At 41.6% G+C, this 25,283-nt stretch overlaps 1 protein-coding gene across 1 annotated transcript in view; it reads left to right on the top strand.

The window, feature by feature from the left end:
- The first annotated feature begins 22,739 nt into the window (after positions 1 to 22,739).
- Positions 22,740 to 25,283, top strand: part of DCDC2 (doublecortin domain containing 2) — a 264,811-nt gene continuing 262,267 nt past the window's right edge. Inside the window, exons 1-2 of the mRNA XM_066377153.1 lie at positions 22,740 to 22,809; positions 23,401 to 23,767. Of these exons, the coding sequence (XP_066233250.1) occupies positions 23,475 to 23,767 (293 nt within the window). The 5' untranslated portion in view covers positions 22,740 to 22,809; positions 23,401 to 23,474. The remainder of the gene's footprint in view (positions 22,810 to 23,400; positions 23,768 to 25,283) is intronic.

The raw sequence follows: 25,283 nt of genomic DNA, 5'->3' as shown, positions 1-25,283 counted from the left end.
AGCTTGATTAAAATGTTTTAAATTAGAATTTTCAAACTTTGAATGACATTAGAACATAATAGTTCACTAAAGTAGCTCTTTCCATTAATCTAGAAAGTGGACTGCAGTTAACCAATAACTTCTGTATCAGTGACATAACTTCCTGCAAAATTGTTATGTTGTAATGGTTAACTTCTCTCTCAGTTCTTCGCAGCAGGGGGTAGTTTTCTTTTATCAAAACTCTCTGTACTACAATTCACTATGATTTAGGCATATTACCCGAAAACAAAACAAACAAAACAAAAAACCTCCCATGTACTAAGAGACAGTACTGTTTTACCTCAGCAATTGTTAGTAAACTAAAGAAAATACTTCAAAGCACTAATTAAAAAATTGATGATCCAAACTAGACATCTAACATTTTCCCAGCAGAAGCCTCTTGGTGATGATGGAGCCAGAGACAGCCATTCAAGCGCACTTGATGGTGTTAAAGGACAGTGACTTCGATTTTGGAATAAAAAAAAAACAAAACACGACAAAACGTTGGTTCTGATGTTGTGTAGAAGTAAGGTCAGTGAAGAAATTTAGCCTGTTTGTAGTGTGAGAATATGAAAGAAGCCTCTGGAATATTGGAGAAGTTTTATTGCATTGTTCTGTTGTTTCAAATTTGAATCAAAGAAGGATTAGCACAGTTTACCAACAAAAATATTAGCAACCTTAGATGTACATTACTCCAATTTTTACTTTAATGAAATTTGATAATACTTTGGACAGGCAGCAAGTTAAATTATTATGGACCCAGAGTACCTTGAATTATCTGGGTGTTGGTGGGAAGGTATTAACTGCTTATAAGCTTTGGTTTGATTTGTTTTCATAAACACTGCTACTGACTTATGTAAAGATATTTATACCTACTTAAGGGTTATAAAAATTAATATTTGAGAGCTGAGACATAGGAAAGTGAAACTTATTCTGGCATAGTAAAACCCTTTATAAACTATTTGCCAGTTTGTAAAGTCAAGCCAAGAAAGTGAGTAACAATCTTAACTTGGAATCTAAGAAACTCTTGCTTCTTTTGAAACTGACAAAAATAATTTCATTATAAGTGAAGGGAACTGAGACTTGCCTCAAGTATGGAAAGGATTTTTCAGTTTAGGTTGCCTAGTTTCGTGAAAGTTTTTTTCTGCCGATAGCTGTACTATTAAGTCACCATGCAGGAGAACTTCTTTCTTTAAATAGCTTTTCTGTTCAGAGGCTCGAAGTGAGAGACAATGAATTGGGCCATAAGTGGTGTCATCAATGAAAAGTTTCAATATTACATGTCCTTCCAGCTGTCCTGTGGGCCAGTAAAGTCGACCTAGCAGTTGCTTACCTCTCCCACTGAGGACATCATTTAAAAAGCCAAATCCTGTGCCCTGGTCCTCATTTGTCACACTTAAGTGTCACAAAGGTTCTGGTTTCCTGTAAGATAATGTAATACTTTGTTCTTCGGTTTTCAGAAACTAGGGTGTATAAGAACTTAACAAATCAATGATACAAATGACGTATACATTATAGATCCACTGAAACAAATCAAAGAGTGAACAAATTGATAATTACTTCACTGAATGAATTCCTAATCACTGTAGTCCTAACTCTGGTCACATCCTTCTCTAGCACTTCATGCATTTAAAGGCTTTTCTAGACATTTGAGGGTTATCGTGTTTCCATTTCCCACCAGCTTTAATCTCACCTACAGTTCACTCTAAAACTGTAGGCCTAGACACTTTTCCAGAAAAAAAGTAAATGGGCATAACTGTATAGTAGATGTATGAAACAAAAATGGTGGTGACTGGTTAGAATTGGCACTACTGACAATGACTAATGACACCGGGGAACAATTTCTTTCTCATTTTCTGTTGCGTGTTTAGAACTGTTTCTATATATTTCTGCATTGCTGATTCCAAATCTGAAATCCAGTTTTTTTGGTGCATGCTCTAGTTTTTATGCAACTTTAATTTCTTTTTGTTACAGTTAGTGGCATGCATTGGTTTTTAAATTGGAGTTAAAGGACAACGACTCTTGGATTGAACATAACCACAGGGTAATTAATGTCTTACAAACATCACTTTAACATAATTGTAGTTGTTTTTAAATATAAAAAATTATTATCTGATAAAAACACCCTTTTATTTTTTTTTAAGATTGAATCATGGCTTCTTCAAGTAGGTGTAAATGTAAGAATAGTCCCGACACCTTCTGTTATATATGTGGCTGTTACACACTTCAACATCAAAGGCACAATATTTTATCATTTGTGACACGTGCATATATTCCCTATTTTCAAGTTCCCCTTGGTGACCAAGACAAGAATTGGGCTTCTCATAGTGTGTGTCATAATTGTGAGGAAATGATTCGTGACTGGACAAAAGGAAAATGCAAAGGAATGCCTTTTGGTATTCCCATGGTTTGGCGTGAACCTAAGGAACACAGCAGTGACTGTTATTTCTGTCTGATCCATACAAAGGGCATCGGCAAGAAAAAATGGCGTATGATCACATATCCTAATATTCCTTCAGTAATATGACCTATCCCACACTCTGAGACACTCCCAGTTCCCGTTTTCAATGGTTTTATTTCTTCTAAGAATGAAGAAAGTGAATATGGTGATCAAGTGTATTTTGATAAGATGCATGAGGAAATGGTTGTAGAATCTGAAGGGTCTTCTTCTGATGCCAAGAAGTCATTAACCCCTCAGTAGTTTAGCCAACCTGAATTGAATGACTTAGTAAGAGATTTGGGCCTATCAAAGAAAACAGCTGAGTTATTAGCCTCCAGGCTTCAAGAAAAAAATGTACTTCACAGGTCAGCTAAAGTATCCCATTTCAGGAAGCGTGAACAAATTTTTGTGGACTTTTTTTCCAAAGACAAACACTTTGTTTACTGTCATGATATCAGTAGTCTTCTCAGCCAGCTAGGTGTTACCACTTACAGTCCAACAGAATGGTGGTTTTTTCTTGAGAGCTCTAAACAGAGTCTGAAATGTGTTCTCCTACACAATGGTAATGTTTATGCAGTGGTTCCAATTGGTTATTCAACTCATCTGCAAGAAGATTATAATGACATAAAAATTGTCCTCAACTTTCTGAAGTATGAGAAGCATAACTGGATCATTTGTGTGGATCTAAAAATGGTAAATTTCTTGCTAGGACAACAGAGAGGTTTCACGAAGTATCCTTGCTTTCTGTGTTTGTGGGACAGCTGAGCTCGGGAGAAACACCGGACACAGAAGGAGTGGCTGAAACGTGAAGCTCTGGAAGTAGGGATGCAAAATATTGTGAATGAACTTGTAGTTAATTGAGACAGGATCATTTTTCCCCCACTTCACAACAAACTTGGCTTAATGAAGTAGTTTGTTCAGGCTTTGAATAGGAAAGTGAATGCTTTCAACATATTATTTCTGCTTTTCCTGCCTTGTCTTTCGAGAAGGTAAATGCAGGTGTATTCGATGGACCTCAAATTCAAACCCTCATATGTGATGATGAATTTGCCAGGAAGATAAATAAGGAGGAGAAAGCAGCATGACAGTCTTTTGTGACAGTTACAAAGAACTTCCTTGGCAACAAAAAAGCAGAAAACTATGAACTTCTGGTGCAAAGGATGCTGTTGGCTTTCTGCAACATTGGAAGTAACATGAGTGTTAAGATTCATTTCTTAAACAGTCACCTTGATAAGTTTCCCAAAAATCTTGGAGCTGTTAGCGATGAGCAGACTACTGCTGGAGCATCAAAAGAGATTGTCCTCAACAAGTACACAAACACAATAGCTACAAACGCAAAATTTTGCCTGAATAGAATTTAAATAAGTTTTGCGCAATTTTATGATTAAAATAAGTGTTTTAATATGTTCTATTTCAAAATTGTAAATTCTGATGCAATCATATCTTTTAGTGTATTAGTGTATTTACTGCATTATATAAATTATTATATTTTCACAAAGATGATGCCCAAGAAGACATTCTACTTCATTATGTTAAACTAAATGTTGAAAATTTTACAATAAGATGAAAACCTAAAATCTTGAATTGCAAAACAACTGTAGCTTACAGAGAAAAACTAATGTCAGATTTGAGATCAGCACACTTGAATTAGGTGAGAACAAGTGTTTTTGTGAATGCAACAAAAATTTTGTTCCCCAGTATAATGGGTATTTGAGCTGAATTATGCACCCCTAACAATTCATATATTGAATTACTAATCCCCTTTAACTCAGAATGTGACTATATTTGGAGATAGGTCTTTAAAGAGGTAAATAAGTTGAAAAGAGGACCCTAATCCAATATGACTAGTGTCTATAAAAAGAAGAAAGTAGGGTATAGACATATGCAGGGAGAAGACCATGTGAAGACACAGCAGAAAGACAGCCATCTCCAAATCACACAAGAGAGGCCACAGAAGAAAACAACCTACCAACACCTTGATCTAGGACTTCCAGCCCCTAGAACTGTGAGACAATAAACTTATGTGGTTTAAGCCCCCCAGTCTGTGCGACTTTTTAATAGCAACCTTAGCAAACTAATGCAAATAGCATGTAAATATTCTACAAATGGGAAGACTCCCTCCACAGAAACTTCTTACTTTAAAACACTCTGATGTTATGCTGTTCTTTTAATGTAAATACATAGGGTTTTATTTATATTATGGGCTAAATATTTTAACCCCAGAACTTACCATCATGCATTTATTATACTTTTTTTCTTAGGATCATGTAGAAAAAAGATGTTTTGTAATACAAGAACTTTATAATTTGAATATTTTGAAAGATATAATAATTAGAAAAGGAACAAATAGATGATTTTTCAAAATATAACAAGCACTAGAATTTATAATTAGCTGTTAAATGCTCTACATGCATTATCTCATTTAGTCATCACTACAATATTAGGTAATATTATTCCTCTACCATCTTCTGTATGAGAATACTGTAGGCATAAATAGGGTAAGTAAGATGCCCAATGTACAGAACCAAAATTTAACACCAGGCAGTCTATTAAGAACCCACTCCTCTAAGCACTACATTCCTTGATTCAAAACACATATAAACAAAGTGCTAGCACAGTCCTTGCTGGGTACACAGGAATTATCAAATGCTAGTTGCTTCCTTCCCATTTTAAAGACATACTTGGCACAATGGAAAAATTCATAACCAGATGAACAACATGCTGATATCATGCATCATGTGTCAGGATCTGGAAATGTGTTTCATTGGAAATTTTAAACCCCAAATTAGAGTGGGTACCGTACTCAAAAAATGGCAACATAATGGAATTACAAAATAATATTTTTTATGTTGACCAGTAAGAATTTATTTACAGAATGGTGTTCATTTGCAACCACTATTGAAAAAGAATTTTTTTTAAGCAAGAGAGATAGAGACAGAGAGAGGGACAGATAGGGATAGACAGACAGGAAGAGAGAGTGATGAGAAGCATCAATATGCCTTGAAGGGGGGGACTCCAGCAGAGCGAGTGACTGCTTGCTCAAATCAGAGAACTTGGGCTCAAGCTAGTGACATTGGGCTTCAAGCCAGTGACCTTTGGGCTCAAGCTAGCCACTATGGGGTCATGTCTATGATCCTACACTCAAGTCGGCAACCCTGCGCTCAAGCCAGAGGAGCCCGCACTCAAACTGGCAACGTTGGGGCTCAAATCTGGGTCTACTGAATCCCAATTCGATGCTCTATCCATTGCACCACCACCTGGTCAGCCGAAAAAGAATTTTTTTTTTCCATTTTTCTGAAGCTGGAAACAGGGAGAGACAGTCAGACAGACTCCCGCATGCGCCCAACCGGGATCCACCCCGCACGCCCACCATGGGGCGACGCTCTGCCCACCAGGGGGCGATGCTCTGCCCATCCTGGGCGTCGCCATGTTGCGACCAGAGCCACTCTAGCGCCTGAGGCAGAGGCCACAGAGCCATCCCCAGCGCCCGGGCCATCTTTGCTCCAATGGAGCCTTGGCTGCAGGAGGGGAAGAAAGAGACAGAGAGGAAAGCGCGGCGGAGGGGTGGAGAAGCAAATGGGCGCTTCTCCTGTGTGCCCTGGCCGGGAATTGAACCCGGGTCCTCTGCACGCTAGGCCGACGCTCTACCGCTGAGCCAACCGGCCAGGGCCCGAAAAAGAATTTTTTAAAATCTGTTTTTCTTTTTCTCCATTGAGAGACATAACGAGTTTCTAAAATAGTAAGCCAGAGTAATCCTTTTTTATTATTGAGAATAATTTATACATATATATATAAATTATATTATATTACATTATATTACTGTCAGGAATATATCATAATGATTCAATATTTGTATATATTGTGAAGTGATCACCACAAAACTCTAAAATCTATCACCATATATAATTGCACACAAAAAGTTTTTTCTTGTGATGAGAACTTTTAATATCTACTCTCTTAGCAACTTCCAATTATGTAATTCAGTCTTATCATACTGTCACCATTCTGTACATAATACTCCATGACTTAATTATTTTATAACTGAAAGCTTGTACCTTTGACCACCCTCACCCATTTAACCCACTCTCACCTTAGGCAATCACCCATCTCTTTTCTGTATCTATAAGCCTGGGATTTTTGTGTTTTGTTTTGTTTTTAGAATACATATATAAATGAGATTATATGGTATTTGTCTTTGTCTGACTTATTTCACCTAGCATAATTCAAGACAATCCTTTTAAAATACTTCAAAATTTTTATAAGAATCTCAGGGAATCCAGAAACCTTGTTCTATCTCTGCAGGACTTCGCTTATTTTCTCCCTTAAAAAATATTCTCGGCCCTGGCCAATTGGCTCAGCGATAGAGCATTGGCTCGGCATGTGGAAGTCCTGGGTTTGATTCCTGGCCAGGGCACACAGGAGAAGCGCCCATCTGCTTCTCCACTCTTCCTCCTCTCCTTTTTCTTTCTCTCTCTCTTTCTCTCCTGCAGCCAAGGCTCCACAGGAGCAAAGTTGGCCTGGACACTGAGGATGGCTCTATGGCCTCTGCCTCAGGTGCAATGGGCACAGAGCAACACCCCAGCTAGGCAGAGCATCGCCACATAGTGGGCATGCCTGGTGGATCCTGGCCGGGTACATGTGGGAGTCTGTCTCTCTGCCTCCCTGTTTCTCACTTTAGAAAAATACAAATATATATATATCTTCTTAGTGGTGGTTAGAAGATGATGAGGAGACTATGCCATTAAGTGAAGGTGGGGCAGAAAATTGAGATGGAGGGAAGTACCAAAGGTAAACCTTGTTTTAGTCCCACAGCTGCTGAGTGATGGATTAAGACTGTCTAGCAACTGAACAGAAATTGACCACATCCTAGTCTTAATTTACCATTTACCACAAGTGACAGAATAAGAGGGTGTTGATAGTGTGTGTGCACGTGTTTATGTTCCTAAGATCTACTGTTGAATTCAGTTAACAACAAAACTTTCTTCCCTTCCTATTCTTTTCTCCCTTTCTGTTCTATTTAAAATATATAATTAAATATTGGAAACTATAGAAGAGAAAAACAGAAGGTGGAGATGGATGGAGAAAGGGTAGAATGTTAGTTCTACTATATAAATGAGAAATAGTGCTTTGCCCAGAGTAGGTTCTGAAATAGTATTTGATAATGATGAATGAATGAAGTAGGTAGGTTCCTCAGGTCTAGGACTGGAGGTTAAAGAGTCAGAATGGGAGAATAGGTAGGATCATAGGTTTGGAAATAGTGACTTATTACAGAAGTGTTTCCAGGGTAATTAATAAGAAGCCAGGTAAGGGTATGATTTCAGAGAGCATCCCACTGAGGGCAGCTTCAACTTGATTCCATAGGGGAGCTCTGAAATATACTTTATGCCTCAGAATTAGCCCAACCAAAAGCAAGAAAGCTTGGCTTTCATACACTTGCACTGGTTAGTCACTCGAAGAGTAAGGAGCAGTGGGTAGATGTGGGGTGATGGCAGGATAGAAATAAATTATCTGACACTCTTTGCTCCTGCCAGCCTAGATAATGCTGTTTCAGTGCCTGAAGTCCGCCTGTGAAAAAGAGTCACTCACGTGGCACATAGAAGCCAGGGGTGGGACACACAGCATCCCAGGGATTCAAGAGGATCTTCACTGATCACTGACAGTGTCCTATTTCAGATAGCAATCGGCTTCAAGATTAAACCAAGACAGGGTTGTTCTCTCTCTGCTTTGTTGTATTACAAGAGTTTGGTCATTTGCTGTATGTGTCACTGGGAATTGACAACACTCATATACACAAGAGAAGAAGAAAGACTTACCTTAAAAAAATAAGGATAATATTTACTTGGTGGGTACTATGGGCCAGGAACTTCTCAAAGCACTATACATTCATGATCTCTTTCAAGATTATGCAAATGAGGTTTGTTGTTCATTTTATTATGAAGAAACTCACTCAGGCTTAGAAAAGTTAAGTAACATGACCATGATAGCACAGTTATTAGGCGATGGAGCCAAGATTCACAACCAGGTTACACATTTCATGTTTAAATAAAACAACACAATCTATTTTGAAGTATATTGACACAGTCAGTGAAGCAAGTTAGAATCAGTTTTGCAACCATCCCTTTGAAATAGATGCAAATTTTTCTAAATCTAAAGAGTTAAGTAATTTGACAAATGCAATACAATGTGCATGCATTTAAAAAATGTGTCTCTAGCCTGACCAGGTGGTGGCACAGTGGACTGAGCATCGGACTGGGATGTAGAGTACCCAGGTTCGAGACCCCAAGGTCGCCAGCTTGAGCGCGGGCTCATCTGGTTTGAGCAAGGCTCACCAGCTTGCTCACCAGGTCGCTGGCTCACCAGCTTGCTCACCAGGTAGCTGGCTCGAGCAAGGGGTCACTTGGTCTACTGTAGTCCCCTGGTCAAGGCACATATGAGAAATCAGTCAATGAACAACTAAGGAGCTGCAATAAAGAATTGATGCTTCTCATCTCTCTCCCTTCCTGTCTGTCTGTCCCTATCTGTCCCTCTCTCTGACTCTCTCTGTCTCTGCCAAAAAAAAAAAAAAAAAAAGAAAACCCATTAAAAAAAATAAAATAACAAACATGTCTCTAGTTATCAGTTTTGTTAGTTTTTCTCTTATATTATGTCTATTGAGTGAGTCAGTTTCAGAGACTGGATTCTTTGTAATCAGGAATATAGGATTTTTGGTCACATCTATATGCTATCTAGTGTAGGAAAGAGCAATCTTTCAAGATTCAAGTTTTGTGCTTAACTGACCTGTGGCAGCTCCACAGACCATCTGACATATTTATTGACTCCATTGAAAACCTCAGGCAATATTGTCTTCCCTTGCTGTGAAATAATTGTCTAGAGACAGGGAATCCTCCAGGCAGCTAGTTAAATGCCTCCAGAAGGCTTGGGGCTTTGATGAGTCCCTCAGAGGATTTCTGTAGTTTACCAACTGCCTTATTGGTCAAAGGATCTCATTAGTCACACCCCCCTTGGAGTGGCAGCTCCAGGAGTGCTGTGTTTGTGGTGGAATCATGAGGATGCTGCATCCCTGCAATTCCAGATGAAACTCTCAAGTGCAGAGTGTTTCTCATCTTTATATACCCACTCCGGTATTTAGAATAGTTACTAACTTGTCTTTTTCACTCTTACAAGGTTCTATTAGTTTTTTGCATATACCTTTCTCCCTCACTATCACAGCTCAAAGCCCTATATTTTACTGGACCATGCCAAGCCTGGGAGTAAAATGGTCAGAATTATATGGGCAAAGTTTGGCAAGCTCCCGCTTCCTAGGAAAGGGACATGCACATCCCATAATCACCCCCCCCCCCAAGTTTCCCCAGTTATTTCATGAGCTCCCAGGGAGCAAACCCTTAAGTCTGCACAGCCTCTGTATGCCCCACACCCCCTGCTCTAGCTCCCTTTGGTGCTGTTTACTACTGACAATGCCACTGCTTGTGCAGTCAGGGGCCGGCACCTGTGCACCTTTATCAGGGTTGGATGATGCAGTCTCTGGTCGGACGTCACTGCCGTGGATGGCCCCTGACATGGGTGCCGTGTTAGGGTCCTCAGGGTCTAGGGAGGCACTGCAAAAATGACTTTGCTCCCTGCCCTAGAATGCCTCTTTCCTTCTCCCTTCCTTTCTTAGATTACACTTTGCAGATGGTGTAATAGGGCTGTTGTACTTAATGCTTCAGATAACTTACAGTAAAATAGTTATTTCAGGTTTTTCTTACAGTCAGGTCTAACTCCCCAGATGGCTACCTGGGGACTGGAAGCTGACAAATGAGAGCTAAGCTGCGGCTTGTCCTCTCCATCTAAGCTTTGTTACTGGGACCAAATTTACTTCTCTCACTAGTTGTTACTATAGGATGAATATTTTTCCTCAGGAGATGCCCCAGCTGCTCATAGAAACACATTCCTAGTGGGCCCACCTCGCAGCCTGGCAGACATGCTCAGATATGGGTGAATCCCTGAAGTGGACACAGACCTGAGACTCAGGCTAGAACATCTTTCCATTACTACTCCCTCCTTCCCTCCCCTCCAACTCTTTTTTTATCTCTCTCCTTCAACACTAACTGTGTGCCAGGCACTGCTCTAGGCACTTCAGATGGAGCAGTGATGAAGTAAACAATGTCCCATGTTACATCCCAGGAGACAGACCACAGCAAACCCAAAGTGAATTTTATAAGTTTTATTGTAAATCTGCGCAGGGACTGCAGGCAACCCACGCAAGGGAACACTGCAGCCCCGAGCTTCTAAAATGGCTCCTTTTTATAGGGTGGCTCTCTAGGCTGAGCAAGCAAGCAGCGTTTACAAGGGTGGGAGGGGTGTGGTTAGCTGACCTCATTCTTGGCTAAGTCTCTAGGGTAGGGGCTTCCTTGATCTGGGTACATAGAGTTCAGTGAAAAATATTGCTACATTTCTAACGGTTGTTTATATTTTTTCCTCCAGCCATGTACTGGATGTATTCAGTTTTCATGGCTGATGGCCTGTACTACTTGTCCTAAAATGCCACATTCCCTCATTTTCTTCTTACTAGTTCAAATCATTGAACTTTGGTATTGCTCATCTGAACTGGGTATAATCTGGTAGGGCTGAGCTAAGACTGTAAGTCTTACAGTATCTATTCTTTCTCGAACAAATGCTGTGATGCAACCGCAACAAACTGGAACTGGACCCTAAACTGATGTAATCAATTTGGGTTTTATACACTGGCCAGTGATCAGCCTACTACGCCTCTCACAATGGACAGCGATGAGCTCAGGGGGAGAGGGATATTTATAGGTGAAACCTACAAAGTTACAATGTTTTCAGCACATTTGTACAATATCTTTGCAAAAGTACACAAGCACACACTGTTCTAAGATAATAAACTACCTTCCTGCAATATCTGCAGGGCTGATACACAAGGAATATATCCTGCCTTTGCTAGTAAGATTAGATTTGCTGAGGCTCATGAGAATTTTCTACTTTAGCTGTAGCTATAAGCTAATTGGGTCAGGGGTCCTCCCTAGTATGTGCTAGCATGCTGATAGTGTGCCCTTAGTACTATAAGCTTTACAGCTTGAATTCTCTTTTGTACATACTGCGTGAGGCAGTTGATAATACAGGGACCAATGGTGACCCCCCTACTATAAGTAAAACGAGGGATCCGGTAAGAGCAGTAAGTAACGTAGTGAGCCAAGGGGATGAAGAGAATAAATTCTCATACTAATTTCTTTCTGCCTTGTATTTTTCTTCTCTGTACTAACTTCTTACAACTTGCACAAACCTTCTGCAACTTACATAAACCTTTAATTTTCATGAACTTTCTTATCTATTTAGAAACAACCAGCTTTATAACAACTTAGTTTCTCCCCTTCTCATTCTAAAGTACCTCTACATCCTATACCCTCTATTACCGAAACTATAATTTCCTTTTAGTCAGATCTCTTAACTTCAAAAATCCTAACCTTTACCCTTAGTGACAACCAAGCTGGCAACAAGCAACTCTCTTTAAAGTATACTTCTTCTTGGAGGTGTCCTCCTTCCAAGCAGCCAGTATTCATAGGTTAAATGTAAGTACACATATATTTTTCATTACCTTGTAGCTTCCCTTCTAACTAAAGGAATTATAGTAGTACATGTATTAACTCTCAATATAACCTGCTCTGGCTTTCCCTTGACCTCAGTTCCCCTTCCTCTCTAAAGTCTAATTAAAAGGAGGTCCTTAGTGAGCTTCTCTAGGCATTAGCTATGCGTGAACCAGTCAACTTCTGGTTTGTGGCTGAAGCAGGGCATGCTGTCCTTCTCAGGGTCAGCTTACAAGGGTTGGTGGGGTCAGTCTCTGCTGTCCACAAAGGTGTCTCTGCTGGGACTGTAAGCTTCAGCTGGCTGCGGTGGACCCAGGTGGGTATGCCTTCTACCTTGGCAGTAGTGGGAGTGGTCAGGATCATGGTGTGTGGACCTGTCCACGTGGGAGTCAGTCCTTGGGTGGTGTATTTCTTTACCTAGACTGAGTCTACAGGCTGGAAGGGATGTATTAAGTCTTCTGGCAGTGCTGGAATCACCTCTTGGACAGTCTTTTGGACAGCCTGCTGAGTAATCTGTAGACCCTGTAAGACTCAGGGGTCCCTAAACTTTTTACACAGGGGGCCAGTTCACTGTCCCTCAGACTGTTGAATGGCTGCTACATACAGTACTCTAGTACACTGACTACTAATGAAAGAGATGCCCCTTCCAGAAGTGTGGCAGGGGCCAGATAAATGGCCTCAGGGGGCTGTAGTTTGGGGACACCTTCTGTAAGTACTTAAGGAAGGAGCAGTTATTTAATTTTGTTGTTTTATTTCCTCTCTGAGTTTTGGTAGTAACGGAGGGAGTCTCCTAAACATTACCTCAAAAGGAGTGAATTCTTCCCTATAGGAGGTGTACCTCACCCTAAGGAGGGCTAAGGGGAGTAAGGTGGGCTACTTTCTACCAGTTTAAAACAAGTTTAAAGTTTCCTTTAAGATCCGATTCATGTTTTCTACCTGTCAATTACGTTAGTAAAATCTATTTCTAAAGGTTCACCTGGGAAAGTTCTCTCTCTGTTTCTCTATTAGATTCTAAGTCTGACTTTTATAATTGGTTGTAAAAAAAAAACCTTTGGCAACCTGGATTCTAGAAAAGTTACTAAAATTTCCTAAAACCCCACTGGTTTTAGGGCTACCTTATTGGTAGCATCATCAGCTGCTTGCTTGGTTTGTCTTGAGAGTTTCTATGGAGTCCTCCTCTCTAGGTGGCCTGGGCAGCGGATGATGACCTCTACTTCAGGAGAGCAATCTCCTGCATTCTCCGGGGTGAGGGTTTGAGCCTCACCTTTGCTGGTTCTTAAGCTTTCTCCTGATGGCCCCTCTTCGACTGTGCCTGTCTTAGGTTGTTCCTGCCTTTAGGAATCTTACCCGTCTTTGGCTAACCAGCCATATTAGGGGCCAGAGTTATTTATGGCCATGAGAGTGAGGGAGGAGCAACGTCCCTTCCAAAATGCTTAGTTTTAGCAGCTGATGTTTCTACCTAATGAAAAACTTATATTTCTCTTCTAATTCCTAGAGCTAATTGCTATGTAAAGGCTAAGTTGACTGCCTTAGTATCTTCTGGTTCCTCTAAGTCTAGGGGTGTATAGACTCTGTAAGCTTTCTATAGTCTAAGAAAGCTGTGGGGGTCTTCTGAGGATCCTGAATAACTTTTGACACCTTAGATAAACTTATGGTTGTTTTTCTGAGTATCTTCTCTGATCTAGGCTAACAGAAACTGGTGGAAAGTGTCTAAAAATTTCTTTACTTGCTTGGGTGGTGGGGTGCCACTTAGGCTAGGCAATTAGAAACATTTTCTTAAGGTGGTCTCAGTTGTTGTAAGTGGGGCAGCCTATGTACAGTACAGATTTCTAACAGTCCTGTTCAGGCTTGAGGCTCCTCTGAGAAAAGGGGGTTCTGAGCTTTCTAATTCTGTAGGTCACTTGGAAAAAAGAATTTAAACTATTTCTTATTTTCTCTTTCCTTGACTATCAGCTGTAATTGAACTATTGTTCTTATGCTACCTTAAATCAGCACCCTGCCCTTTAACTCAGTTGGAACTATGAGGGCTCTAATCTATGACATTTCCATAGGAAATATTAAGTAAAACCCGAGCAGTTTCACCTCTGTACTTTTCTTAATGTACTTATTTACTTAGCTGATTAACAATTGCAGTTTGATAGGGTGGTAAATCAGGTGGAGGTTCAGGATTATGTCTCTAGAGTTCTCTTTTCTACCTATTATGTTAAGAATTCTTCTATTAAGCTAATCAATAGTAATATTTTTTACTCTGGGTTTTGTGACCTAACATTGAACAATGAATAATTACTGAATTATTACATATCCCCTAATATTTAAACTAAAAATTTAACATCACAGGCTATGAAATAGCAAATGAAAAGGAGAATTAACAAAAGACTGTTGAAATAACATATACATTTCTAACATAGAAAATGTTTTTTACAACAACAAATCCTTGGTACAAAAAGGAAGTCTTTGTATTTGACAGACTATACAATTCTATATGCTTTATTATTAGTACAAATTTAGTACAATTCACAATAAGAGATTATAAACTACTATCCCTAATGAACTACTGATTTTCAGAGAAAAATAAGAAATGGTCAAAATTTGGCCACTATTTTGTGGCTTCCCAGCTGGCAAAGAGATGCTAACCCTCTTTTTGACCAATGCTTTACAACATTAAGTCATTATAAGGGTCGGGGTAGTAAACTAAAAAAAACAACAACATAATTTTATAAACTTATTTTCTTAACAGTGGGGTATTCTAGTTTACTTAAGGTCCTCAATTTCCTTAGGGACATAGTAGCCTTATAATTCCCTGAGGACCCTTTTTCTTATAATTCTTTACTATGATGGCTAAAGCAGTGGGTATAGAAGGGGCCATATTCCCTATTCTTCTTGGGTCTGGCTCCAGGTAGGAGGTGGGGATTCCCTGGAGCCAAAGCAGAGGAAGGCAGGGGGCTGTAGCAAGGTGATGATAGCCTCTAGCTTACCGCGCTCTTATCTTTTGCCTGACCAAGCAGTGGCTCAGCCCTTGAGCTAAGAAAGAGGTTTCTTTGTTATATACAGTATAAGGGAATCAGTCAGGGTGCCCTGGATTCCCAGTGCCCAAGGGGGAGGGGCAGGTGCCCGAAACTGTGAGGGGAGCCTGCCGCTTCTCCTGCAGCCAGCTACAGCCTGGCTGCCTTTTCTTTCTTTACCTCTGTTGCCGTACTGAGCTGCATACTGACCATGCCACCTGCCTGCGGGTTGGTACTAGTGATAGTACGCTAGACTCTCTATGTTTTCTATGGGTCTAGCAATCCTTGGTTTGGCTAGTCTGCTCTTAAGTTGACCATTTTAATTTACAGAGAGTTCTCAATGTATCTTCTTAATATTAATTCTTACCCTTTATTTTCTAAATGGGTAAAATTGCTTTGGGTCAGTAGGTGAATATCTGAATATCTGAAACTAGTTTCTACTCTATACTTCCTCTAGCACTCTCTTATGTCTTTAGTTAGTTCCTATAATTTGTGGGCTTGTTTATGAATTTCCTTTAATATAGTTCTTAAAAAATTTCTTAACATAACCTTGTCTTCCTGTGGCTATGTCAATCCACACATCTATATATGGCATCTGGTCAGGGTGTGGGACCTAATAGACATTTGCCCTGACAGCAAAGAGTGTAGGTAAATTGAAGGTGCCCTCCAAGGACCACCCTACACCAAAGATTGGCCATTCTAGTTCACAACGTGGCAGAATCAACAGGAGTCCCATAGTCTCGTGCCCTGCGAGAGAAATCAGAAAAGTTATCAAGCAAGCACTGAAGAGGTGTTAGGGCAGCAGATTGCCCCTGATCCATGGCCCTTGACTCTCGAAGGAATCCTGAGAGGACGCAACGGGCGAAGCAGGCAAACAAACCAAATATGCACACGAAACAAACAAAACTTCTAAACCGAAACCAAAAGGGAGAAGGCAGCGTCCTGCGTTCCCTGACCGACCGGGTGGGGAGAAATCAGGTGGCGTCCCTCCTGCTCCCTACATTCTTTTCTACCCAGAGCTCTGTTTCCAACTATTCAAAGAGGAAGCTTCCTTACCAAACAGTCTCGAGACTCCAAATGTTTCGAATCCGCCAAATTCAGTTTCCAAATGACAACTGCCGGAGGCTGGCCAGCTACCAACGTCTGCTGCAGCCCACTCCGTGAGGAGGGGTCTTATACAGCCTATCTCGCTGGGTCCTCCATTGTGTTACATCCCAGGAGACAGACCACAGCAAACCCAAAGTAAATTTTATAAGTTTTATTGCAAATCTGCGCAGGGACTACAGGCAACCCACGCAAGGGAACACTGCAGCCCCGAGCTTCTAAAATGGCTCCTTTTTATAGGGTGGCTCTCTAGGCTGAGCAAGCAAGCAGCGTTTACAAGGGTGGGAGGGGTGTGATTAGCTGACCTCATTCTTGGCTAAGTCTCTAGGGTAGGGGCTTCCTTGATCTGGGTACATAGAGTTCAGTGGAAAATATTGCTACATTTCTAACGGTTGTTTATCTTTTTTCCTCCAGCCATGTACTGAATGTACTCAGTTTTCATGGCTGGTGGCCTGCACCACTTGTCCTAAGATGTCACATCCCACTCGCCTGGCTACTCTAGACAGTGGCAGGTACTATGAACAGCAACTAGAATAGAGTGTTTGAGAGACAGTAACTAGGGGACACTTTACATGGTATTATTCAAAGGCCTTTCTGATGTGATAAACATCTGGCTGAGATCTGAATGACAAGAAAGAGCCAACTATACAAAAACTTGTTATCTAAGCATTCCGTGCAGAGATAATAGCAATACTTCTATTTTTATTTATATTATATGTTTATTCTGCCTCTAGAGCTTCCATTGCCCAGAAACATGTCAGGAGTGGGATTTTACACTGAACCCACCCCTGCTGGCTTCTTACACTCACCCAGAGATGCTATTGGAGCCCAAATGGACCAAGATCATAAGAGTAGCCCTGTCTCGTGGGCCCTTGGCTGTAGGGATCCTCTGCTGATCTGTTGTGAGCACAATCACATTCCCAAATTGCTGTGCACTGTGATGGGGCCTCCAGGCATATGGTTTTCTGGGTTCCTAATCTAACTCCACAGGGAGAAGAGCCTTAGGGAAATCCTAGCCCAGGTGCGAATCCCAGAGAGGCAAAGGCAGTGGGAAGCCCACATGCCACGTTCTTAGGGAATTCCAGAGACCACATAATTAAGTGCTAGAGCTGAAGAGTTGGGATTTCTCCAGCCACCACAGGGCATTTCTGCTAGAGCAGGAGCATGAGGCCTGTATTCCCTGAGATGGTCAAGGGACTCAGGGAGCTCTAGTGCCCCCGTGAGGGCATGATGGTCAGGGTCTCCCTTTCAACTCCTTGGAGGGGACACAGAGCACCACAAGCTGGCCTCCTCTCAGGCAGCCTCACCGCCTTCTCCTGGTCCCTCCCTCACACCATGGGACTCTGCCATGTAGCATCCCTGCCCTTCCACACAAGCACCCCAACAGACAGAGGCCTGCTCACCATCTCTTCAACAGGGCTCTAGAGACCTCTTGTCTTTTGGAGTCTTCTCGGTTTTATTCCTCCATTTTGTCTTTGCTTCTCTTCTTTTCCTCTTCATCTCTTCACTATATCACATGCAATCAATTCTTCAAGGCCTATGTGAAAACTCACTTCCTCTGGGTTGTCCTCCCGATTGCTATTGCTATCATTAATTTCTTCTTGCTGAATCTTACTCATAGACTCCTTGTGATTCCTTTCCCTCCTCACTTTCTCTTCCTCTTCCACCTCTCCTCTCCCCTTTCTTTCTTCTCTTCCTCCCTCCCTTTCTTCTAAATAAGAATAAACTTATTCATCTCAGGTCCTCTTTTTATTTTTTTTAATTGAATTTTACTGAGGTGACACTGGTTAATACAATTATACTTGTTTCAGGTGCCCGATTCTACAACACATCTCTCTGTACATGGTATTGTATGTTCACCTCCCCAAGTCAAGCCATCGTCACCATTTATCCTCCCCCACACCCTCCTTCACCTCCCTCAGTAACTCATTTTGGAAAAAAAAAAGAATTATTACTAAATTTTGAACATATAACAATAACATTTTAAATGTATGTGAGGGGTATAAAATATTAATAATAATATGAAAACATGTACAATTCAGTGGTTTTTAATATATTCACCACATTAGAGAATCATCACCACTAATTCCAAAACATTTCCATCACTCTCAGAAGATATCCTTTACCTTCCAATTTTCCCTTTCCCCTAACCTCTAGTAACACTAATAGATTTTATGTCTCTATGCATTTACCTTTTCTGTACAGTTTTTATAAATAGAAATATGGTGTGTGTGACCTTCTGTGTCTGGCTAGTTTTCCTTAGTATAATGCTTTTGAGTTTTGTCCATGTTGTAAATGCATCAGTACTTTTAATAAGTAATATTTCATAGTATGGATATACCAGTACTTTAATCTTTTACTAAATAAATTCTAGCATTTTAAATATTTGCAGATCTGCTCCCCCTCCTCCTTTTTTCTTTGGTCTGCTGTGTTTTTGTGCTGCTGACTTTCTCAGCCATCTGACAGCATTTCTAACCCAAAATTACTTTAAATTTAATTTTCTGCTTCACATTTTTTAGATTGTCAACACAGAGCAATTAGGTGCAGAGCTACCCAGGAGGCAACTGTTAGAATTATGAATTCTCAGGGGAAATTCTTTGATCCCTCCCTTCCACCTCTGCCTTTAGGACAAATGTAACTCTTTTATGTAGCTCTTTTGAGGTTCCAGATATACACAAAGGGCTCCTCTTACACTGTCCATGTTGGAAAGGACCTGGGCTTCCCCTTGTGCTGCCTCCCTCCCTGTGCAGCCTGCAGAACAGCAGCCCCAGGTCGTCAGGGCACACGCAGGGGTACTTAGGGAAATGCTGATTTCGGTGCCGATTCCCTCCCAAGGTTTCTGTTTTAACTCCGCTTTTGGTTTTTCTGAATTCTATTCATTCTTGCCAAATTGGCAATGCATTTTAAAAAATACTAAACATTTTCTTTAATCTAGCATTTTTGATTGTTTTAGAAAAAGAGTGATTTCAGGACATTTAGCTCAGCATGTTGTTGAAAATTGAGTTCTATCAAAATTCTCTCTCTCTCTCTCTCTCTCTCTCTTTTGTGAGAGAAGACAGTGAGGCAGACTCCTGTATGTGCTTTTACTGGGATCCACCTGGCAACCTCATCTGGGGCTAATGCTCAAGTATAAAGCTATTTTTAGCACCTGAGGCTAATGCGCTCCAAAGGAGCTATCCTCAGTGTCAGGAGCCATGCTGGTACCAACTAAGCCACTGGCTGCGGGGGGAAAGAGGAAGAAAAGGAGGAGGGGGAGGGAAAGAGAAACAGATGGTCGCTTCTCTTGTGTGCCCTGACCAGGAATCAAACCTCGGACCTCCATATGCTGGGCCAACATTCTATCCACTGAGCTATCAGCCAGGGCTAATTAAATATTTTTTATTTGCTGATCTGAAACCATGTTTCCTTCTAGAGGAATAGTTTCTAATTTTTTGAAGTTTTCTTAAATTGTAAACAATATATTTTGCATTCATTCACTCATTAAATAATTATTCAATACTGAAGGTATACTAGCCTCTTTACTAGGCACTGGAGATACATGAATGAATGCAGTGGCCACAGTCCTTTTATTTAGGGAATTTATACATACAAATATATAATTCTACAAAGAACTTGGTAACTGACTGAAGAACTCTTATAAGCCCAAGGTTCAATGTGATTTGTTTTCAGTGCAGTATTAGGTTAAAATAATTATTATTTTAGAAGAAAAATATAATTGGAATTATTTCAGAGATTTACTCAGGCTCTCAAGAAAGTGGCAAATATCTTCATGGTATTATTTCTAATGCACTGTAAATCTTAAGAATTGTCTTTTGTAATCTCTCACTCTCTATATCTTTCATACACTTAGGAAGAAGCTTAAAAATAAAACTTTATCTTGTCTCCTATTCATTCTATGTGTGTTCTCAAAGTTTCCCCAGTGTCCATCTGAAATGGCTTCTCACTGTACATCACAGCTTTTCATGATCAGGCCTGAGAGCCACCTTGTAGTGCCTTGCGAGAGTCAACTGTTAAATTTCCAGAGATTTTAAACATAGTCTTTACTAAAAATTAAGTCATATAAATGTCCAATTATACACATTACATTAAAAACAGATAATACCCAAAACTCATCACCACCTGCATTTGACTATTGCCTAGGAAGTAATATGTATGATAGAAATACCAGCCTGTTACTGAGCATCTCTTGCCATCAGTGATGTCTGATTGGTAGCTGCAAACTGGCCTTGCTTGCAGTGTTTAATCTAAAGAAGTTGGCAAATGCTATGAATCAAGGCCTTCCTTGCCTGAAAACTAGTTGTTGAACATTTATCTACATGTCCCTGGCTAAGAGGCAACTGGATCAATGGGTCTGGGCTCAGAGACAGATCGGGCTGTAGGTACTGCTGTGGAAGCACAGATGTGGGGTGGCTTCACGCACTGGTAGCAGCTTCCCACGCATAGAAGGACAGGCACTAGGTTTAATGCTCGCTGTTGCCATCTTAAAATTCTTGTTTCAAATAAGGGACCGTGTGTTTTCATTTTGCTCTGGGCTAACCTAGGTGGTAGGGAGTTTGGACTGTTTGGAGTGTTGCTTTATTTACTACCTTCCACTCCTCAGAACAGGCATTCTGCCTCATTCACCTACTTGGTAGCACTTTTACAGATCTCTTCTCCAGTTGATCCATCTAGCGTGTGTACTCTTCACAACCAACTCACAGAATTTCCTTCTTCTATTTTCTATCTGTAATGTGCCTTTCTATTTTCTCTTCTTTATAAAACTGTTAACTTTCAAGGCATTCATATGCTAAGTTTAATAAACACATTTATCCCCAGATGACAATGTCCCCTACACTCACCTCTCAGTTTGGGATTACATGGTGGTTAGGGTAGTTCTGGAATCAGAGGACTGGGTGGAATTTTTCCTGTGACCTAAGGTAAGTTTCTTTGGTTTCTCTCTACCTCCATGTCTTCATTTCATAGCCAGGAATATTACTGATTTACTGAGATTAGTCTGTCTAGCCATAAAAAAGAACTAAATAAGAATTTCCTAACAAAGTAAACATATAAAAGATTTTCTGTAAAATGTGAAATCCAGTTTATTGCTCTTCTAACCATGATTCCATATTACTAGTTTAGTAATCACAGTCATGTATTCTGTAACAAATCACTGCTATAAAACCAACCCTGCTCTTTTACCTATGGGCAAGTTCTTGTTACAGTTAAAAGGCCTGTTCCCCTCGGCTGCGTCACATCAGGGGTTAATATCTGAGCGAGAGGAATAAGCACAAGCGGGAGCTGCACCTGGGGCCCTGCCCTCTTCTACTGCTGCCACCATGCTGAGGTTTGCAGTCTGGATTCTCATTCAAGGCCAAAAGGACAACCCAACTGTGGGAATCTGTCACTTGCTGCATAAAACAAGAACCCTAATTTATTACAAGAACCCTAGCTTCAGTTCCTGTGAAACCAAGGGAATGGACTCTAGCCTTCAGACATGCCAGGTCTGAGGGATGGGTATCCTTCAATCTGTTACCTGAACATGCTGAGCTAGCTTGTACTAGCACCCTCTACTTCAGCAAAGAACTCCCGGTCCCTACTTTTGATGCCTCTTATTTCCCCTCCTCCCTTCTTATAAATATCCCTGCCTGCACCAAAAGGGGAAGAAGGGTTTTTGAGGACAGGAATCCCCCATCTTCTCAGTGGCTGGCACTTGAATAAACTTCTTTCCTTCTCATCAGCACCTGTGTCATGTAGTTGTTTTTCATGGGGACAGGCAGCTGGGCCTGCGGGTCATTTATCTCATTTCAGTTTGAAAAAAGAATATTTACCTCTTTGGAGAATCAAGAATATTAAATTATATAATCTATGGAAAGTGCCTAACAATGTCTGGTACATAGTAAGTGTTTAATGGTAGTTATTATAAAGATTATTTTATTCATATATGTTGAATTAGGAACTGCCAATAATTAAATTAAATTTGCACATGACATTTAGTAGCAAGGTTTTAGGAGGAATAAATGGAACACTGGCAGGGATGAGCTGAAAGGTTTCAATTAAAAAGAAAAGAATTTTTATAATCCCACAATATGTTTGTCCCAGAATGGACTGGACAAATCACCTCTTCTTAGTCTCAAAGCCTCTTTCCCTTATCTTGTCCACACACTGATCCAGTCTACACAAACCACACGGATGTGGGCTCTTGGGCACAGACAGCTTACAGCCATGCAACCTTCTAGAAGTTGTGAAAAAGCCTTTTCTCGGCATAGCTAGGCACGTGATGGGCACTCAGCATACTGCAGGTTATTCTGTTTGCTGCCGTTTAACCAACCAACTCCTACCTAGCACAGTGCCTGGCACAGTTGGCGCCCGTGTATAGGATGCCCCTAGGCTTCCTTCCCTCCAGTCTCCAACCTCGCTGCCTCTTTCGTGCCTCTGCCCCAGGCGGCAGTAAAGCCCAAGGCCCCAGGGACGCGTCAGGCCCAGTTCCAGAACCCTGTTCTCTGCGCGGTTGCAGTTGCTATGGAAACGGCAGGAGCTAACAGTTAGGGTCCCAGCGGGCTGAGCTGGGCCCTAGGAGGCGGCGGCAGCTTAAGGAGTATAGTGAGCGACGCGCGGCGCCTTCGAGGTCACCGCCGAGACCCTGCCCCGATCGGTGCCCCTTCCCCACGGTCCCCGAGCGTGGGTAGGGACCCCCCCCCCCCCACAGTCCTGCGCGCGCCGCTCGTGGCATTCAGACAGTGCCCCTGGGAGTTTCGCCACGGGGCGCCCGCGGTAGGGAGGGCGGAGGGGGGGGGGGTGGTCCTGAACGCTCCAGTTTCCTCTGTCTCACAACACACCTTTGGCGTTCCGCAAAGAAAAATCTGGGTAATTCCAGCCAGACTCTTAATTGCTTTAATTTGAGAGCAAGCAGGGGATTGAGAGGCGAGGGAGCAAGGAGAGAATAGAAAATTAAACTGTTGGCAAAGAATAACGCAAATGTGATGCGAGAAATTGAGTTACATCTTTATAACGTGCAGCACAGGCGCGCGTGTGTGGGCGTGTGTCCCCACCTCTCCTCCCGCGCCCACGCGGCTGTTGTCTCAGGGCCACACCTGGGCTCCGCGGGGCCCGTGAGAACAGATGCGGTGCCAGGGCGGCCCCGATTGGCCGTGCGGACCGTGAAGTACTGGACTGGACTGTGCGCGCTGAGCGCCGCGGGCGTGGCGTTTCCCCAGGCGCGCGCCGGTGTTGGGCCGTTGCTCGCTTTGACCGGGTCTGTTTTGGGTCCTTTCAGCCTGTGACCGCCGTGGGCGGTGAGGCCTCGGGGCAGCGGGATCCTGAGCGATAGCCGGCACCGGCGGCGGGAGAATGAGCGGCACCGGCGCCAAGGCCGGCCACCGCACCCAGCCTTTGGTCAAGAGCGTGCTGGTATACCGCAACGGGGACCCCTTCTTCGCGGGGCGCCGCGTTGTCATCCACGAGAAGAAGGTGTCCACCTTCGACATCTTCTTGAAGGAGGTGACGGGAGGCGTCCAGGCGCCCTTTGGGGCCGTCAGGAATCTGTACACCCCCCGGACCGGGCACCGCATCTGTAAACTAGACCAGATCCAGAGCGGGGGCAACTACGTGGCCGGGGGCCAGGAAGCCTTCAAGAAACTCAAGTGAGTCCGTCTGTCCCACCGCTCACCGTTTCTGGGTGCGCGAAAGTTTCCGGTTGGCAACAGGAAAGGAATGACACGGTCTTCCCGCCTCACCCAAATTTCAGTGAGTCGAGGGGCTGTGACTGACTGTGCGGGCTGGTGCCTCTGAAAGCTCCCGCTACAGTTGAGGTTGGAGGCAGAAAGCGTCACTGGAGAAGGAATTTCACTTGTGTAGCAGAAGGAACAATCTTAAAACTTATGTGTAAGGAACAGGAATTTTTTAAAAAAGTGACCAAACTGATATTTTAGCTTTTTCTTTCTTTTCTCTCTTTTCTTTCTTCCTTTATATTGGAACCCGTCTTTTTAGTTAAAATCATTTTATTGAATCACCAGAGGAGAAAATTGCTCTCTACACTCCCCCTCCTTTAAATTCTTTCAACCTTTCATTCCAAGTGAAGGGACCACGCCCCTCTACCTGCATGTTTATGCTATTGTGATAAAGCTTGGAAAGGTTGATTGGCTTATTGTATTTGTCTTCATGTCTGTCTCTAAGTGCCTGATGGCTAGACCCTCAAGGACAGAAGTCATCATTGCTGGCAAGGAGCTCACTCAGTGAATTAGCACATTGAGTTTCGATCTGTGAGGGGAGCAAAGATGACCAAGATATGACTGTCTTTCTTTAGGAGTTTACAATCTGACAGGAGAAAGAGTACATGCACACCAACATTTTAATGTAGAGTACAAAGGAATAAGTGCAATTAGAAAAACAAAGTGATGTGGGAGTTCAGAGTTGAGAGAGATTACCTCTGGTGTGGGTGGGTGTTGTAGGACAAGTAGAGTTTAACATTCCGTAGGTGTTTTCTTTTTTACAGCTTTATGGAGATATAGTTCACGTTATATAAACCTCACCCATTTCAGTGGGTCTTACGTGTATTCACAGAATTGTGCAACCATCACCACGAACTAATGTTAGAACTTTTCTGTCACTCCAAAAAGAAACCCTGTACCTCTTAATATAGATATCTCTTTTCTCCCCATCCTTTGGTAACAACTAATTTATTGTGTGTCTCTATGGGTTTGTCTGTTCTGGATATTTCATATAAATGGATTCATATAAGATGTAGCTTTTTATGTTTCTGTATTTTTTCATGTCACATAATGTTTTCATGGCTTATTCATGAAACAGTATGTATCAGTACTTCATTTTTTTTATCACTGAATAATATTCCATGTGTGAATATACCACATTTTATTTATCCATTAATCAGTTGATGGTTATTTAGATTGTTTCACATTTGGCTATTAAAAATAATGCTTCTTTGAACAATCATGTACAAGTTTTCTCATTTCTTCTGGGTATATACCTAGGAGTAGAATGGCTGAATGTATGGAAAGTCTACATTCCATAGTTTTTAATATAACATTTTAATTAGAATTCAGCTTGAATGTCAGATTAACAACAACAACAAAAATTTTTACCACAAAAATAAGTGCTTGTGAATTCGGATTTTAACTGTATAGAAATATTTTCCTGCAT

Source organism: Saccopteryx leptura, chromosome 3 (assembly GCF_036850995.1).
Source record: "Saccopteryx leptura isolate mSacLep1 chromosome 3, mSacLep1_pri_phased_curated, whole genome shotgun sequence".
Classification (NCBI taxonomy): Eukaryota; Metazoa; Chordata; class Mammalia; order Chiroptera; family Emballonuridae; genus Saccopteryx; species Saccopteryx leptura.
Note: the sequence above shows the minus strand (reverse complement) of the source record. Positions and strands in the feature narration are given on the sequence as shown.